At 43.4% G+C, this 17,241-nt stretch overlaps 1 protein-coding gene across 2 annotated transcripts in view; it reads left to right on the top strand.

Annotated features, from left to right (window-relative positions):
* The window catches only part of TMCC1 (transmembrane and coiled-coil domain family 1), a 101,432-nt gene extending 99,324 nt beyond the window's left edge, over positions 1-2,108 (top strand). For both annotated transcript variants that reach the window (XM_056855364.1, XM_056855356.1), the window contains exon 4: positions 1,771-2,108. In XM_056855364.1, coding sequence (XP_056711342.1) covers positions 1,771-2,085 — 315 coding nt within the window. In that variant the 3' untranslated portion in view covers positions 2,086-2,108. The remainder of the gene's footprint in view (positions 1-1,770) is intronic.
* Positions 2,109-17,241: the final 15,133 nt, after the last annotated feature.

Here is a 17,241-nt window from a genome sequence, read left to right as displayed (position 1 = left end):
TAACATCTGTTAGTCTTTGCTCAAATGCTGGAAGTCAGATTCCCCTGCATGGAGCTAGTGGGGATCAGGATGCACATTTGTTCCACAAACCTGGGGGGTGGGGTCAGAGGTAAATCTTCTGTATTTTTAAGTTTAACTTAGTGTTGTGTTTTCCATTCTTTTCATTAGATCTGTAACCCAGTAGGCACAATAGTATTTTCTGTCTTATGCTCTAGCTTACTCAGGGGTGGGGAACCTTTTTTCTGCTAAGGGCCATTTGGATATTTATGACATCATTCACGGGCCATACAAAATTATAAACTTAAAAATTAGCCTGCTATATTTGGTCAAACATTTAGCCAAGAGGCATGACAGGAGATGGCTCAAAGAGTGACTTGCTTTTGAGCTCTGCCGTCCCCAGCTGAGCCCAAGAGATTCAGGCAGGGCAGCATCCTTCTGAACTAGAGATAAGCCAGGACCCATGGAGGGCCAGACCAAATGATTTCGCGGGCCTTATACGGCCCCCTGGGCCTGACGTTCCCCACCCCTTCTCTATAGCAATAAACCTTTCCTGTTGAAGAGCACACATGGTGATTCAGAGTCCTTTTCACGTAAATAAGCACACACAGGAGAGAGGGCTGAAGTAGTTTGGAAACTCTGTCCTTTGTCACCAGCTCAGAGGCAGCATTTACTAGTGTCCCCCAAGTCACAGGTGACATGGGAGGCTGGATTTTTAACTTGGGGTGGTGGCATGAAGAAGAGGAAGACACTTTACATGCAAAGAAATACTCAACACACATGTAAAAAAAAACACATAGACCCAGGGTGGGTTTCTGACTGTGGTGACTATTGGTCTTGTCTTATCTGGAGGATTTCAATTTCATTGTATCTCCCAAGTTGCACTATCTGTAACAGCAGAGACCATTGGCTTTGAAAACATCAAATAGAAGACCCTCCAGGCTAATTACGGCTGGTGAAATATGCCACCAAACTGCAAATACCATTGTAAAGGTGATAACCAGCCAGCATTCTGGTTGGATCCCCCTGCTCACCATTCATTGATGAGACAGCGGTTTCATGTATGCAACATGAAGACACCACTTCTTGTTTGGTCTCTGATATATGAAACCAGCAGGAGTGACTCACATCCTGCAACGAGTGACTGAGGAACCAGGAATGCAGACACATCATGCTGTATCTACATCCGTATTTCCCAAGCACTTTATTTAGAAGCCAAGCCAGTTCCCATGCTTTGCCACTACCATAATGTGTCAACTCCCTGAGGCTTTTTCACACATGGTCCAAATAACAGCACACTAGGGCTGGTGTCAGCATACCGTGAAGCGGGGCAGCTGTCGGGGCCCTCTTCTGCCACGCGCACCCCTGCCCACTTGCTAGCGCTCCACCCGTGCTCTCAAATGCTCGCATTGCCAGTGCCACTGGGGAAAGGGCTGCAGGCACTGCAGGGGGCGGTGGGCATTGGCAGTGGTGGGGAGGCTCATAAGCAGGCAGGGGAGGAAGGTGGATGGGTGGGGAAGAAGGAGGATGTGAGAGGAGGGCCTGGAGGTGATCAGAAGAGGGGAAGGGAGCCACCAGGACGTGGAACTGGCCCTGAAGCCATCCATATGTGTCTTGCATCCTGCTTATGGTCAGTCCTTACCACCTGGGTAAAAAGTATTTCAGGGCCTGCTTTGATTCTCACTGTCACAGAATATTTTAAACGCTACTGGTGTGTACGCAGACACAAGAATGCCCCATGCCATTACTAAACTACCCCATTCTGCTCCACAGGAGGCACTAGAGGCGTGTCAGACCAGAATCTCAAAGATGGAGCTGCAGCAACAGCAGCAGCAAGTTGTCCAGTTGGAGGGCCTTGAAAATGCCACTGCCAGAAACCTCCTGGGCAAACTCATCAACATCCTCTTGGCCGTCATGGCTGTCCTGTTGGTCTTCGTCTCCACCGTGGCCAACTGTGTCGTGCCCCTCATGAAAACTCGCAGCAGGACGTTCAGCACTTTATTCGCAGTGGTCTTCGTTGCCTTTTTGTGGAAGCACTGGGATGCCCTCGCTGGCTACTTGGAACGATTCTTTTCAGCCCCTAGATGATGTTGAGAAGAACTGGCTGTTGCCCCCCCACCTACTCCACCCACTCCAGTTTGCTCTGGCAAGCGCGGCAAAGCTGAGTCAGCAACTCCTTCCTCCACTGAAGTTTTTTAAGTGTCAGAGTGTGAATTTGTTTACAGTTAAAAATAACGTTTTCTCTCTACGAGACACATTGGCAATAGTATTTTTTAGATTTTATTCAAGAGCTCTTTTTGGCAAAAAAAAAAAAAAAATCCTGGATAATTTTTTATGTAGCATGGTTCTCTTTGGATGCAAATCTTAAGATTCCTTAAGTGTACAAAATTTAAAAAAACACCGATTTGGAGCACACCATTGGGCGATTTAAATTATGGCTCGGACTACTGTACTAAACCTGTTGGGAAGAGGAGAATATGGTTACATAAAGCATAACAAAGATTAATCTAGTGCACAGCCTCGTACAATGGTACTGGACGATCCTGTAATGCTACTGTGAAACCTGACCACATTCCATGTCCGAATGTTTAGCTTCAGGGTGGCTTTCTCTAGTGGAAGACCAAGACAATGCGTGGAACTCCCTGGATCTCTTGCTGAGTTGGCCCCTTCTGCTAACCTGGCTGCCTCTCTTTTTTCTGTAAGGCCTGCTAAACTTTTTGGCTAGGTATATGAAGTGGATGAATAATACCGTACAGTAACTGCACAGTCATTCTACAGTATTTTGAAGTAGCCCTTTAAATACTTTAAGCAAAAAGCCCTTGGTTGCACTTTTACGGTTTTTTAAAATATGTATAGTCACAGATTTAAAAATCCAAATGGCATACTTGAAGAGTGTAATACTCAAACTCTCAGTGCTTCCTTATTGTTTCTAATAGGATTTTTTATTGTTGTTGTTATTGGGGGTTGTTTTTAAATTTAGGGGTTGGGAGAGAGTTGTCTCTCTCTCTCTCTCTCTCTTTTTTTTCCTTAAAAAATAAAGAAGTGATGTTCTTAAATGAAGAAACGTGTGAATAAATGTGAGGTGTCTTGTCCTGAAACAGGTTTGAGGAGGGCAGAAAGTAGCTTCTAGTGACACCTGATCAGAAGCGATTTTTGCATTATCCTGCACTTGTAGATGCAACATCATGGAAAAAAAGATCCTCTTTCTCCTCCTCTCAGTGTTCGCACAGGTTTTTTTCCCCTTCTTTTATAGGGGCAAGAATTAAAGCTCTTATCCTGGATCTGTGGCATCCAGACTCAGAATATTTTCATGAGAAGTAAGGATATCCTTGTTTGTCTTAACAGAGATGAACAATGACTTTTTATTTTAAGCAACTGAGAGAGAGAGCCGAAGTTCTGTTCTGAGAAACGAAGTTGGTACTTGGCAGTCTCAGTCTCACTTGATAATCCATAGGGATTTAAACTCTCAGATTAGTCTCCTGCATGCCAAAGTTGGGGTTGCCGACTGGATGACGGCTACCTAGTAACTTAGGATCTAGTCAAGAAGTGACCCTGGGCCTTTAAGGAAAGAGTAAATGCTAAAGGACATGTTAGGTCAGAAGCCCAATTCCTTAGACACACTTGGATTTAACTTATTATTCAACAAACTCCCCTATAACTGAAACCAAAGTTGCCCTGATAACAAATCCGAACAATGTTCCTTGTTGGTGTGTTTGTGTTTTGCGCGCATCTGTACATCTTGTTCCCATATAGTATATTGCAGATAGAGCCCCCACACACACACACACACACACAAGTTGTAATACTTGGTACAATTTTACTCAGCTCTGGTTCATGCATTACCCAGAAATGAGGAAAGCCAGAATCACCAGTGGCTTATGTTGCTTTCCCCCACCCCCTCTGTTACTTATCACACTTTCCTCTGTTTCTAAGATGCCAAGTAGGGACTCCTGCATCTTTTGTAGATGGCTCCCACGGGGGCTCTCAGCTCTCACAAAGTTTGCAGTGCTCACTTGCATTTTAGAGAACCAGAACGGAGAGATTACATGAGCCGCTTCTACTTTTTTTGGTAACATATGAACTGGCTCTAGGATTGCAAGAATGTTGGTTGTATTTGTGTGTCTTTAGCCATAGTGTCCTGTCTTTGTTTTTTAATAAGCTAACAGGCTTTCTATAGATATATAATTCAGTATAATTCTTAATTCTGGCTGTTTCCACCGTGGAACATTAAAAAAAAAAAAACCCTGATTCTTTTACATTGCTGGAATTTAATTATCGTAATTCATCCTTAGCCTGTCGTCCATCTCAGAACCTAACAATGCCCAAGTGACCTAAAAAATGTAAAATAATTAGTCCAGGAACTCATGTTGTGAGGGCTTTATTCTCTAGAACGGTGGTGTCGCCATCTCCTTTGTGCTGATAAATGGGACTTGCTCTTTTGATTGCTAACTGCCAGCAATAGGAAATCTTCCCTGTGTCCCCACTCATCATTCAAGAGATCCAACATATCACTTCCATAGTCACAGCTCTTTATATACTCAGGTTCCTCATGCTAAAATCTTACGCCTCATTGTCACTGGGTGAATATCAGCTTGTTCTTGTAAGGACATAACTTGCCAGTTTCAACACCCAAGCCAAAAAGAAACATTTGTGTTTCCCTAGACTCGCAGATGGAGGATGAATATATTAGCATTCCTGTTACCGTTCATCTTGGCCAATCATAGCAAGCCTTGATTAATCTGATGCCAGTTTCCTAGTAGAACTCCAAGCACTCTTTCTTCCTCTCCCTTTTTATCATGATAATCCTCAAACTAAACAAAAACAAATGCTTTGACTGCTACCTGAAGTGCTTGATGGGCCACTTCTGGAAACCCATTTCCTGGTACCATCTTAAGATGTATGGCCATACATAGGGTTTAATCCTACAGCTCTATTCCACTAATGCTGGAGCTTTTGTCCAGCATCAGGAGCTTCTTGTGCCAGTTCAAGACTCTTTGTGCTGGGTGGAAAGCTTCAACATTAAGAGAGGGAGATGTAGAATCCAACCAGTCGTGTTCCCTGAAGATAGGTTTAGTCCATAATATAAACCAATAAGAAGTGTATTATAAACCCACATTTTGGTACTTGATCTCAACACCCACGTCAGAAAGGACGCCAGTAAAAAATAATTCAGTTTCTGGATTGTAAGTGTACAATCTTTGACCAGCTATTTACTAGAAAGAAAATGGTTGGTAGAACCTTCCTCTCCAAAATTGTTCTGTTGAAGGCCTTTTAGATTGCAATTATGTCTTGATACTAAGTTAAGCTGTCAGTGCTTTATGTGATGTTGCACCCAATCGATTGACTATCCTAACATGGCTCTTGTTTTGTCATTTTGCCTTCTTCGCTAGCAGGTTGTTCAGTTTCCGCCTCCTGTTGTGTGAAGGGTTGTGACTGCATCAAACTGCTTAACACATGTTAATTGTTTGACAATGTGACTCTAGCTTTAAAACTCCCATGCCCTGTATAAGTGCTGTATTTTTTTCTCTTAAACATGAAGCATTCCTGGAAGGCTGTGTGTGACAGTGACTGGTGTGTGTGTGTTTTTAACATTGGGTTTTTTACTACTGTTGCCCTCTTTTAACTTGTGGAATTTGTTTCCTCATACAAAATTTTCTGTGTGGTTAGAGTGAGATGTTAAGTTCCTCACATATCATATGATCATAAACAAAGAAAGAATGTAGAGCAGACTGCCTTGCTAAAAAGTCAGGGGTTGACAGTTTAAAAGACTTTCCATGGTTCGTAAATATTTCGCCCTTTCCCTGCTACTTTAAAAAAAAAATCCTAGATGGCATTCCCTTCTACCACTGCAAAGTGATACTGTGTATTCGAAGACAATAACTGAGCGTGTTCACATCAGTTATTTTGTTGGAACAAACCAATCTTGTGGACACTTTTACAAACCAGGTTTTGTTGTGGAGGTTGACCTGCTGACCTAGAAGGGCATTGTCGTTCAGCTATTGGAGATTGGGGAAGAGGACCGTAAGAAGTGAAAGCTGCCCGCCATACAACTGAAGCCAGGTGATGAAGGGTGGATAGTGGGTGTTGATCTTGGCCCGATCACTTGCCAGTTCTAAGAGAGTTCTGAATGTGGCTAAAGAGTTCTCCGTATGTGTGTGTGTGTCTGTGTTGTGTATGCCAGGTGGTATCGTGCATTAGTAGGCAACTGACATAGCTGTAAGTGCGGGGGTTTTTTTTTTTTTTTTAAAGTATAAAAAACTCACTTGCACGGGATGAAGAGTACAGAAATGACACTTGTGAACGTAACACTGTAGTTTATAGATCTTTAAGCTGCTAACTGTTGAGAGGGATTGACATGTGTCTTGTCTGGTAGTCACAGGTTTGTCTGTGACTTATACTGTATATAAAATTAAATAAAGACCTCAGATATTAAGTATTGTGTGAGTTCGGTGTTTCTAAAGGCAGTCTGGGGAGAGGGTTAGGTTCTGCGCATAAAAATAACAGTGTGTTGTAAGATATTTATAGCGCTTTTATACTGCTGCAGGAAATACTAACTTCCCAACTACAGCTGTATCACATGACCCTTTCTGAGGACAATGTGCTGGCTGAGTGAATATAGAATGTGGGGTGTTTATTCTCTGAGCACATGGTAGTCATGCCACTTACTACATTCAGGTGACTTACTACATTTCATGGTTATATATAAAGCTGCCATATAAAGCATCAGACTTGATCTAACCAGCGTGGTGTAGTGGTTAAGAGCGGTGGACTCTAATCTGGAGAACCGGGTTGGTTTTCCCACTTCTACACATGAAGCCAGCTGGGTGACTTTGGGCTAGTCACAGTTCTCTCCGCTCTCAGCCCCACTTATCTTACAAGGTGTCTGTAAGGAAAGGAGATTGTAAGCTGGTTTGATTCTTCTTCTTCCTCTTCCTCTTCTTCTTACTAGCCCACTACTGGCAAGGTATCGGGCATGTTTTGCTCAAACTGAAGGTGCTAGCTGTTTTGTGTTGTTGTTGTTGTTTTTACCTGAACTTTGCAAACTAGTATAGAACTGAGTCAAATGAATTTTATTTTATTCATTTGTACCCCGCCTTTCTCCCCAGCTCGGACCCAAAGCAGCATACATCATTCTCCTCTCCTCCATTTTATCCTCACAACAACCCTGGGAGGTAGGTTAGGCTGAGAGACTGTGACTGGCCCAAGGTCACTCAGCGAGCTTCCATTGCATGAGTGGGGATTTGAACCTGGGTCTGCCAGATACTAGTCCAACACTCTTAAGATTTTTTACATGCAAAGTACGTGCTCTGTTACAGAAACTGTTCACTGACAGTATGGTTCGCACTTGCTACCTTTCAGGAACTCGTATTCATATGTCTGATGAGGAAACTCTGCATATTGGATTGGGGTCATTTAGGGAACATGGTTCGCACAAAACCTTGGTTCAGCCTGGTAGCCCTCATCCGTCACACTCGATGAACTGGTAATGTGACCTGAACACACCCAAAACTCCCATGACTGCACAATCTCTCCAGAGAGTTGCTGAGCTCAGAGGTAATGGCTATCCCAGGATTTCCTAGTGACATTCATGGCTTCCCATAACAAGTACAACATCTATTTAATATACCGTAGTGGTTCCTTGCAGGGGTGTCCCGGGTTTTTAGGTCTGAGCATGTGTTGAAGTAATTACATGAGGCTTGAAACTGGACCCCAAGGCTTACAGAAATCGGCAGCATACTTTCCCCCCATTATGCTCTTGTGGGAAAGAACAGGTACATGTGCTGAATCAGACTATCAATGACAGAAGCATCTACCATGGATTTCGAACTGCACCAACCGAGCGCTGCTCATGCAGTCATCAGCTCTTCCCCCTTGAATTCTGCTGACACAGTATATTGGAGACTTCAGCACCATGAGAATTGCCGTCTACTTTAGTTCTTGTTTCATTAAGCGCTGTGAAACCTTGTAATTTAAGAATACAAGTTATTTTTACTGATCATAAGCAGAAGATAAGCAGAGAATATTTGTGAGTTTTTATTGGCAAAAGGAGAAATTATGTTTTGGGCAAACAAAATCATTTGTTACAGATATATAGACATCCAGAAGAAGAAAAAAATGAATAGTACTTTGCAGTTGTTGTGTGGGATACACTGAATATATGAAGCTGCCTAATGGCAAGCCATACAGTTGGTCCATCTAGCTCAGTATTGTCCTTATGGTTTCCCATGATCATAAACATGGTAGAAGTACATGATGTGGTAGAGGAAGCAGAATGCAAAAGAATGTTTGCTGGAGGGTGTGTGAAAGCAACCTCTTTCGTGTTGTTGAGGTCCTGTGCCTCCAAAAGGATGAGTATGCCAAGGTCCACCTCCAAAAATCCTCCCAAGATCATGTCAGAGGCCTCATCCGCAGGGGCCTCTAGAGCAATATCATTTTCTGCCTGTTGGAGAACACAGAAGAGTGTGGAAGTGTTGTGCTCAAAGAAGCCAAAAGTCATGCTCAGCAGTGTTCAGACATCCCAAGTTCAGAAAGTCCTTGATGGGCCCCATGCCTGGAGGTAGAGGCGCCTGGTGAAGGTGACAGAGCATGACTCTGTCATGGTGAAAGGAGTATGGAGGAGTTGTACTTGGTTGGGTGCAGGTGACCCCTCTGATTGGGAAATAGCAGATTATGCATGAGGCTCCACATGATATCACAGGGACCCCCGGGATAAACTGATGATACATTTTGTAATTGAGGAAAGGAACAGAGCTCTTATTCTGTGGAGCTCCTTTTACATCCCACAGCAACAACAGGACTAAATAAGATAAGAAATATGCATCTCCAATGCTACAGTATTGGAGGGGAGAGAGACCTGGGCCTGCAGGCAGCTCTAAATCTCCCTTTGGATCCAAATCAGCACCCCATAAATATTCAATATTCAATGACAGGGAAATCTGGTCATAGATCTTTGTCTTCAGTCTGGCCCTAATTTTGCCACCAGTTCCTTTATATTTTCTAGTCTTTCACTACTTTTTCACCCTTCCATTTTCTTCCCCCCACACATTTATCCTCGCTGGAGAAAGAGAAAGTGGTTTCTTTATATCACCCCCCCCTTCAGAAGTAAATATTGCTGGCATCCAGGAAGGAGATGGAGATTCCCCTTTCTACTTCACTTGAATATTTATTTTTCCACTGTGGCTCACTGTTCGTGTGTGTGTGTGTGTGTGTGTGTGTGTCTGTGTGTGTGAGGGTGGGTGTAGGTGGGTGGATGGGTGGGTGTGGGGTGTATATCCCACTCATGCTGTTCACCAGTGTTCATATATTTATCTTTACCGGCTCTAATATTTTTCATACATTTTATGGTATTGATAAATATGTTCATTCTTTTAGCACTTTTAATATTCTAATCTTTATCATATCTAATTTAAATTATGTTTTTAATGCAAATGCTCTAGTTTATATCACATTTGTATTCTCTGCTTCATTGATTTTTTTATATTTTGTGGTGGCAGCATTTTAACTTTTCTTGAAATTCCAAAAGCTCAACATTGATCTAAAGTGTGCAGTTGATTCATACTAAACTATTTAGCTAGATAGAGTTAAAAAGTGAAAAATTAAATGGAATCCTTTTTGGAGAGTATTTAATCAAACAAAATTAGAAGGGCCATTGCTTTTAACTTAAAGTTTACCAATCCAACTCTTTTGGGGGGAAATTATTGTATTATTTCAGCTGGTGAGCCACCTGGATGGGAAAGAATTTGCCACTGTGGTAGTGCATGCTGTGATAACATCTAGATTAGATTACTGTAATGTACTGTATGTGGGACTGCCCTTGAAGACTGTCTGGAGGCTACAGTTGCTACAGAATGCTGCAGCCAGCATGTTGACTGGAGTGAGTTGTAGGGACCATATTACTCCAGTCTTGTACCATCTACACTGGCTCCCAATTTGCTTTCAAGCACAATTCACGATGTTGATATGGGCTTGAGACCAGTATACCTTAAGGACCTTCTCCCATCTGAACCTACCCATCTGCTCCAGTTACCTTCTGAGGCCCTGTTTTGCGTGCCCCCTCCATCTGAGGCTAGGGCCTTCTCTGTCATGGCACCTAAACTTTGGAACTCCCTCCCTAGGGAGATTTGTCCCTCTCCCTCAATCGTCTTCCACCAGCGAGTGAAGTCTTTTTTGTTTTGTTTGGAGTACCCCCAGTAACTATTAATGGCTCTTCTCCCTTATTGTGTCAGGTGTATTTATGTTTTTATTGAATTGTTTATTTTATATATACTTTCAAATGCTGCATTAAATTTATTTATTTACATTATTTATAGTCCATCTTTCTCACAGGGCTTCAAGGCACATTACACAGAATGAGTCAGTACAACCAACAAAGTGAGAAATTTGATAAACAATGCAGTAGAATTGTAGAATTCTGGAACTTAAAAGATATAACTGAGGGGCCGTGGCTCAGTGGTAGAGCATCTGCTTGGCATGCAGAAGGTCCCAGGTCCAATCCCCGGCTTCTCCAGTTAAAGGGACTAGGCAGGTAGGTAATGTGAAAGACGCCTGCCTGAGACCCTAGAGAGCCGCTGCCAGTCTGAGTAGACAATACTGACTGATGGACCAAGGGTCTGATTCAGTATAAGTCAGCTCCAGGTTTTCATGTGTTCATGTGACACATAGTATAAATATTAACGTGACACATTAAGCAGTGCATACAAAAATTACATAGCAGGAGCGTACTTACAGTAAACTAAACACAGTAGTATAGACCACGGTCCCTAATCATTTATCCAAGTAAGTTCTGAGACCCTTTTGTGCAGTGCAACCCTATTACCTATGCAAAAAGCCCCTCTTGAATAATTCAGTTTTACATCATTTGCAGAAAGCTAGGACAGTGTGACCCTTCCTGACCTCGTCAGGCAGGCCATTCCTTAAGGCGGGAACCACAATGGAGAAAACGGTTGTACAGGCAATAGATGGTTTTGCCCATTTGCAGGTTGGCACCGGCAAAAGACCCTGTTTTTCAGTTCTCAGGAATTAAGCCTGACTCATTTATTCTCATAAAGGCCTCTGCTAGTATAGGGGCCCACCATTTGACCTTATTGTGGAAAAGATCCGGAGGTTAAAAAAAAAAATCAGGACCAGAGGGCTTTGCTAACTTCAATTTATTGATCAGATTTTCTATCTCTAGTGCAGTAACTTTGGGAAGTGAAACTGAGGTAGGACAGTTATTGGGTGTGATTGCGTAAGAAGCTCAGAAAAGTATTGAACCCGCTTTTGAGAAGAAAATAGAGCTCCCTGTTGAGGGTTGATGACTCACTTTAGAGATCAGGGACCAAAATTGTTTTGTGTCTTTTTCCCTAGAGGCATCAATAAGTAGGTCCCACTCCTTTTGGATATACTGCTGGGTTTTTAAAAAAAGTTTTATTAAGTTTCTATATTTTCTTTTAAGCTGGAGTAAGACTCTCAAGTGCCCATAATTACCAGAGGACCTAAAATAGACATTGTTTTGATGTTCGCCACATTAGGGACCTTTTTATGTGGAAAGGTGGGATAGAAATGTTTTATATTAATAAAGATAACTGGTATTTTACTTTGATAACTATTAAATAACTTATTGGTGGGGTCTCAGCTGCACCTTGGTGCTGTGCAATACCAAGAGTAGATGATTTATTTAATTTGTTTGATTTTGATGGTGCCTCATCAGAGTCCTGCTCAATATGACTTACAATAAACCAATAAATTGTTGATATAAAAAATAACAAGCCATTAAAATCAAGCCACAAGACGGAAATATCCATAAAATAACCCAAATCGGAAGCAGATCATTAAAAGCTGGAAAGATAAACCCCAAATTAAAAGCCTGGGTAAAAAGATACTTTTTTTTGGCCTGGCACCTTAACAAGCAAAAAAAAGTAAGTGCCAACTGAACATTAATGGGGAGGGCATTCCAAAGATGAGGTGCCACTACAGAAAATACCCTGTCTCTAGTCAACACCCATCTCACTTATGGTGACCCAGTAGGGTTTTCAAGGCAAGACACTTCAGAGGTAGTTTGCCATTGCCTGTCTCTGCATCGTGACCCTGAACTTCCTTGGTGGTCTCCCATCCAAATACTGACCAGGGCTGACCCTGCTTAGCTTTAGAGATCTGACAAGATCAGGTTAGCCTGGGCTATCCAGGTCAGGTCTTGATAAACGTGGACGCTATGAAACCTCATAACTTTAAGAATTCACAAGGAATTTTATCCCCTAGAACCTCTGTGAATTTTTGACTCACTCTACACCAGAAAAAAGAATATAATTTTCAGGCTATATATAACCTTTTGGACATATATAATAAGGATGGAAAATATACTCTGAAAATGGTCCAATTTGATCCCCCTGCAATTCCACCCTCTTGTGGGAGCGTTTTGGAAAGCCTATTCCATGGGGACATTTTACTTGACAAGGATCATCTGTTAACAGACATTTTCAGGGTCATGCTGATGCTCCATCCACACATTACAAAATCCTCATGTTTTGTGGGGAATAACACAAGGACTTTATGTCAGATGTGTGATGGGAGTTTTCTCCCCCCCCCACACACACACACACACTTTTCTGCTTGTGACCATAGCAGGAGGGAAGAAACAGCTTAAGCCTCTTCCCACTGCTATTTTTGCATTTGCAAACCACCCAGTCAAGCTGCTTTTGGCTTTGTTGTGAAACTTAGGTGTAGCCTCATAAATAACGTGATTCTAACAGTGGATCCCACAGAGCTGTGTATGTGGGAGGCAGAAAACTCCCTTCATGCAAAGTTCTTGTTCCCTAACAAACATGAGGATTTTGTCATGTGTGCATATGAACCCTGACATGATACTGGGAGTTCTGTGAATGAAGCTCCCAACAGTGTGTTGTTGTTTTTTTGTATGTGTGTAAGTGTTTAAATCGGCACGAGCCATTCCCTTTTCGATCAGGACCATGGCATGCTGGAAGAGGGACTTAAAGCATACGCGCAGCCCATTTTCACAACCTGAAATGGCCATATGAATTGCGGAGCTCCTGTCTGCCCTATAGGAACAAGCATACAGGTATGTGTACCAGCACCCGTATGTTTCCCCCAACAGGGCTAATATCAACTCTTCAGGGACTTTTAAGTTCAGGGGAAAGATCTCAACTAGGCTCACATGTGCCGCCAATTTAATGAAGAAGAGCACTGGGGGCTGTATTAATGGAAATCCTAGCATCGTTATTAAGGTTGTGGATGAAACCATTGTTTTTCGTGCTTAACAGAGCATGGCTGGGTAACTACTTTATCTCAGTCTATTCTTGGTCTTGTGTGCCATCTGGTGGTACAATTTTAGCTGTTCTGCAGTTATATTTATGTCTGCATCTCCTCCATTCTTTGTCACAGACAGTCCTCTGACAACTATTCACATAGAGATGTGTAAAAGGGAAACAGCAATGTCCAGGCTTAAATGAACTGGCCACATCCGTTTCTGTAGTTCCAGTGGCGGTAAAATCATACAAGAATTTTGCTCTCCCCCACCCCCAAGAAAAGCTGCTTAAACAGCACAGCTGTGGGTGAGTAGGAGAGGTGCGTATCTCATATTTGGGTTTGCAGTTGGGAGTCAAGAGTGTTCAGAATCAAAGCACCTGTGGTTTGGGGCTCTTCCCTCACTTATCTGTTCCAATTGTTCAACTGCTGAATCATTTTGTGATGAAGACAATAGAAACTGCCTTACAGGCAGTTGATTGACAGCTAAAGGGAGTCCTGGGAGGGGCTAGTAGGGTTGCCAGGCCCCTCTTTGCAACCAGCGGGAGGTTTTTGGGGCAGAGCCTGAGGAGGGAGGGATTTGTGGAGGGGAGGGACTTCACTCCCACAGAGGCCAATTGCCAGAGGCCATTTTCTCCAGGGGAACTGATCTCTATCGACCGGAGATCAGTTGTAATAGCGGGACATCTCCAGCTAGTACCTGGAGGTTGGCAAGCCTAGTGGCTAGTGAAAGTGTTACTTACATTCCACTCTCAATCAGTGGGAGGGGCAGTTCAGCTCTGAGAAGCTAGTGGCAGCTGGGTGAGGATTAGTCCTCAGGAGTGAAACATAAAGGAACACGATTTTAAGTTGTTTGATTAATACAGGACCCACAACTGGGTAACAAGGATGTTAACTCTGAGTGAATAGAGTGCATCTGGGTTTTGACATTGGGAGTTAGCGCTGAGGGAAAAGAGAGTTATCAAAAACCAGGGAGAGGGAAGGACATCTCAGGTGTATTGAGTGATCCCTAAGTAAGGTTGAGGAGAATTAGTCTCCAGAGTCCTGAGTAATCCCAGTCCAGTTTAGGTGTTAAACTGGTGAAGAGTGCCGTGTCGTTCCTTACTTCAGAAACTGAAACTGGAGTGTGTTTTAAAGCCAACTCAAGTGAAATCTAAACCAGAAACTGACAGCCTCTCAGTGAAAACAAAGATCTAGCATCTTGAAGTGAATTGAGCCATACCATCTAGAAGAACCAAACCTCTCTTGTGTAAATATATATTATTGTGAAGTGCCTACTCTCTGTTTGTTTTTTGGAACATCCTAATGCCTTTCTAGGAGCCCCGTGGCGCAGAGTGGTAGGCTGCAGTACTGCAGTCCAAGCTCTGCTCACGACCTGAGTTCAATCCCAACGGAAGTCGGTTTCAGGTAGCCGGCTCAAGGTTGACTCAGCCTTCCATCCTTCCGAGGTTGGTCAAATGAATACCCAGCTTGCTGGGGGTAAAGGGAAGATGACTGGGGAAGGCACTGGCAAACAAACCACCCCATAAACAAAGTCTGCCTAGGAAACGTCGGGGTGTGACGTCACCCCATGGGTCAGGAATGACCTGGTGCTTGCACACAGGGGACCTTTACCTTTACTTACTAACGTCTTTCTGAGATCCAAGTTTGCCTGCCTAAATCCTCGTCCTGCTTTTCTGTTATAAATAACTTCCTGCTGTTTTGAACTTTTACCACAAGCCTCTGCGTGCCAGCAAATTTCTGACAGGCCTAATTTCCCTGAAAAATACAAGTCTCCCTTCGATCCGTCACACATGTCATCGCAAACCCAGAGTTTTCGCTTTAAAGAGAGGCTTCTGGACTGGCTTCTTTTCCTCCCCCCCCCCTTTCTGGTAGCCCTGCTCAGGATAAATGATGTGTTGCGAGACAGCACCAGGAGCCCAAACCAATACCACAAACCAACCGCTCCTACAAATACGACTCTGAGCAGGAATTCATATTTTTTTAAAAGAACATTCACCAGTGATCTGTAGATAGGCAAATTTCCCTCAGCTCAGTTAAGAATAAGCTGAAAACGTTTGAGGAATGCTTCTCGGACACTCCAACATTTGTTTTAATGCAGTTTCCGTCCCACACTGGGCCATGCGAAACCCATGGTGATGTCGCTAGGAACACGACAAGGCCTACCACCAAACCTCGCCCCAAGACCCTCCCACCTCCCTTCTCAAGCATCCTGAGGAAGCAGGGTGGCAGAGAAGGTAGGTGCAGCATCCATTAATCGGGTTGCCAGGTCCCTTTTCGCAACGGGTGGGAGGTTTTTGGGGCGGAGCCTGAGGGAGGGCGGGGTTTGGGGGGAAGGGACTTCAATGCCATAGAGTCCAATGGCCAAAGCGGCCATTTTCTCCAGGGGAACTGATGTCTGTCGGCTGGAGATCAGCTATAGTAGCAGGAGATCTCCAGCTATTACCTGGTAGTTATGGTCCCCATAACAAACACAAAACCTATGCTGCTATTATGTTGTTTGCAGCGTTACCTGGTAGTTGGCAACCCTATCCATTAGTTTTGGGAAGCATGGGCACTGCAACTCCCACAATTCCTGTGTCAATATGGATGTATGTGCTCAAAACAGCATCCAGGCCTCAATCATGAGGCCTACATAGGGTTGCCAGGTCCCTCTTCACAATTGGAGGGAGGTTTTTGGGGCGGACCTTAAGGAGGGCGGGGTTTGGGGAGGGGAGGGACTTCAATGCCATAGAATCCAATTGCCAAAGCGGCCATTTTCCCCAGGTGAACTGATCTCTACCGGCTGGAGATCAGATGCAATAGCAGGAGATCTCCAGCTACTACCTGGAGGTTGGCAACCCTAGGCCTTCAGTTTCTCCCCATTAATCCCACCCTTCCTCCTAGGAGCTCAGTGCAGCTTACATTGTTCTCTCCCTTTATCTTTATAACAGGCCTGTCAAGTAAGTTATGCTGAGAGAATGGCTGCCCCAAGGTCTCCAGCGAACTTCATGCTTGATTTGAACCTCTCTTCCTAGCCTGGTAATCTTTTCTAGCCATTATATCACACTGGCTCCCACTGAGTAAACCACTGTTTAGAACATAAGCCCTAAACAAAAATAATTGACAAATCACTAGATGTATATCACAGCACCTTTGCATGGTTTCATTCTATACAGCTCTCATAGTTGCCGGTGCTTTATTTGGTGTTTTGGTACTTCACGTAGCTGGGACCGTCCATTCTTTTGTTCAACCTTGGCTTTGGCTGACATCTAGTGGTTAGGAGAACTCATTGCCTTACAGTATCAAATAATACAATATGAGTAGGTGAATATTTTAATCTTCAAAGTCACTCTTTTCCAATAGAAAAACGTCAAAAGGAGAATGCAAATAGAAATCTGTTAGCCTGGTCTCAACAGGGACCTCTCATTGTTTACTCAATATAGGTCTAATCTTCAAAACATAACAACACAAAATATAGTTGGCCTGTATGGCCCCTTTCAATTCTGATTCTATGATAAGAAGAGCCCTGCTGGATCAGACCAGTGGTCCATCTAGTCCAGCATCCTGTCTATACGCACACACACATGCACAGACGCATGCACTGCCAATTTCCAAATGTGTTACATGCAAGATCTGTAAGTCTGAAATGTTCCCCCTCCTATCTGGATTCACTAGAGCTGCTAAGATGGGAACGCCAATATCCCATCAGTATTGCTTTCTAGTATCTGAACAGACAGCAGCACAAACATCTTGTTCAACCTTTTCTCAAGAAGCAAGCCAGCAACGGGACAAACCTTTTTATAAGCACTGATGTAACCATCACTATTCAATACTGTAAGTGTACATGGCCTTTTACAGAGTACAAGAAGCCAGGTCCCTGCCCCAAAGATCTTACAATCTAAAGTTTGCTATAAGGGAGAAGGAACAAGGGAACAACATGAGAAGGCTATGCGTGAACTCCTGTTGTATGTGTTTAGGTTCAGTTTCAGTGGGTAAGGAGGGGGGTTAAGGGTTTACAAAATA

This window comes from Euleptes europaea, chromosome 1 (genome assembly GCF_029931775.1).
Source record: "Euleptes europaea isolate rEulEur1 chromosome 1, rEulEur1.hap1, whole genome shotgun sequence".
Classification (NCBI taxonomy): Eukaryota; Metazoa; Chordata; class Lepidosauria; order Squamata; family Sphaerodactylidae; genus Euleptes; species Euleptes europaea.
This window is presented reverse-complemented; position numbering and strand designations above follow the sequence as displayed.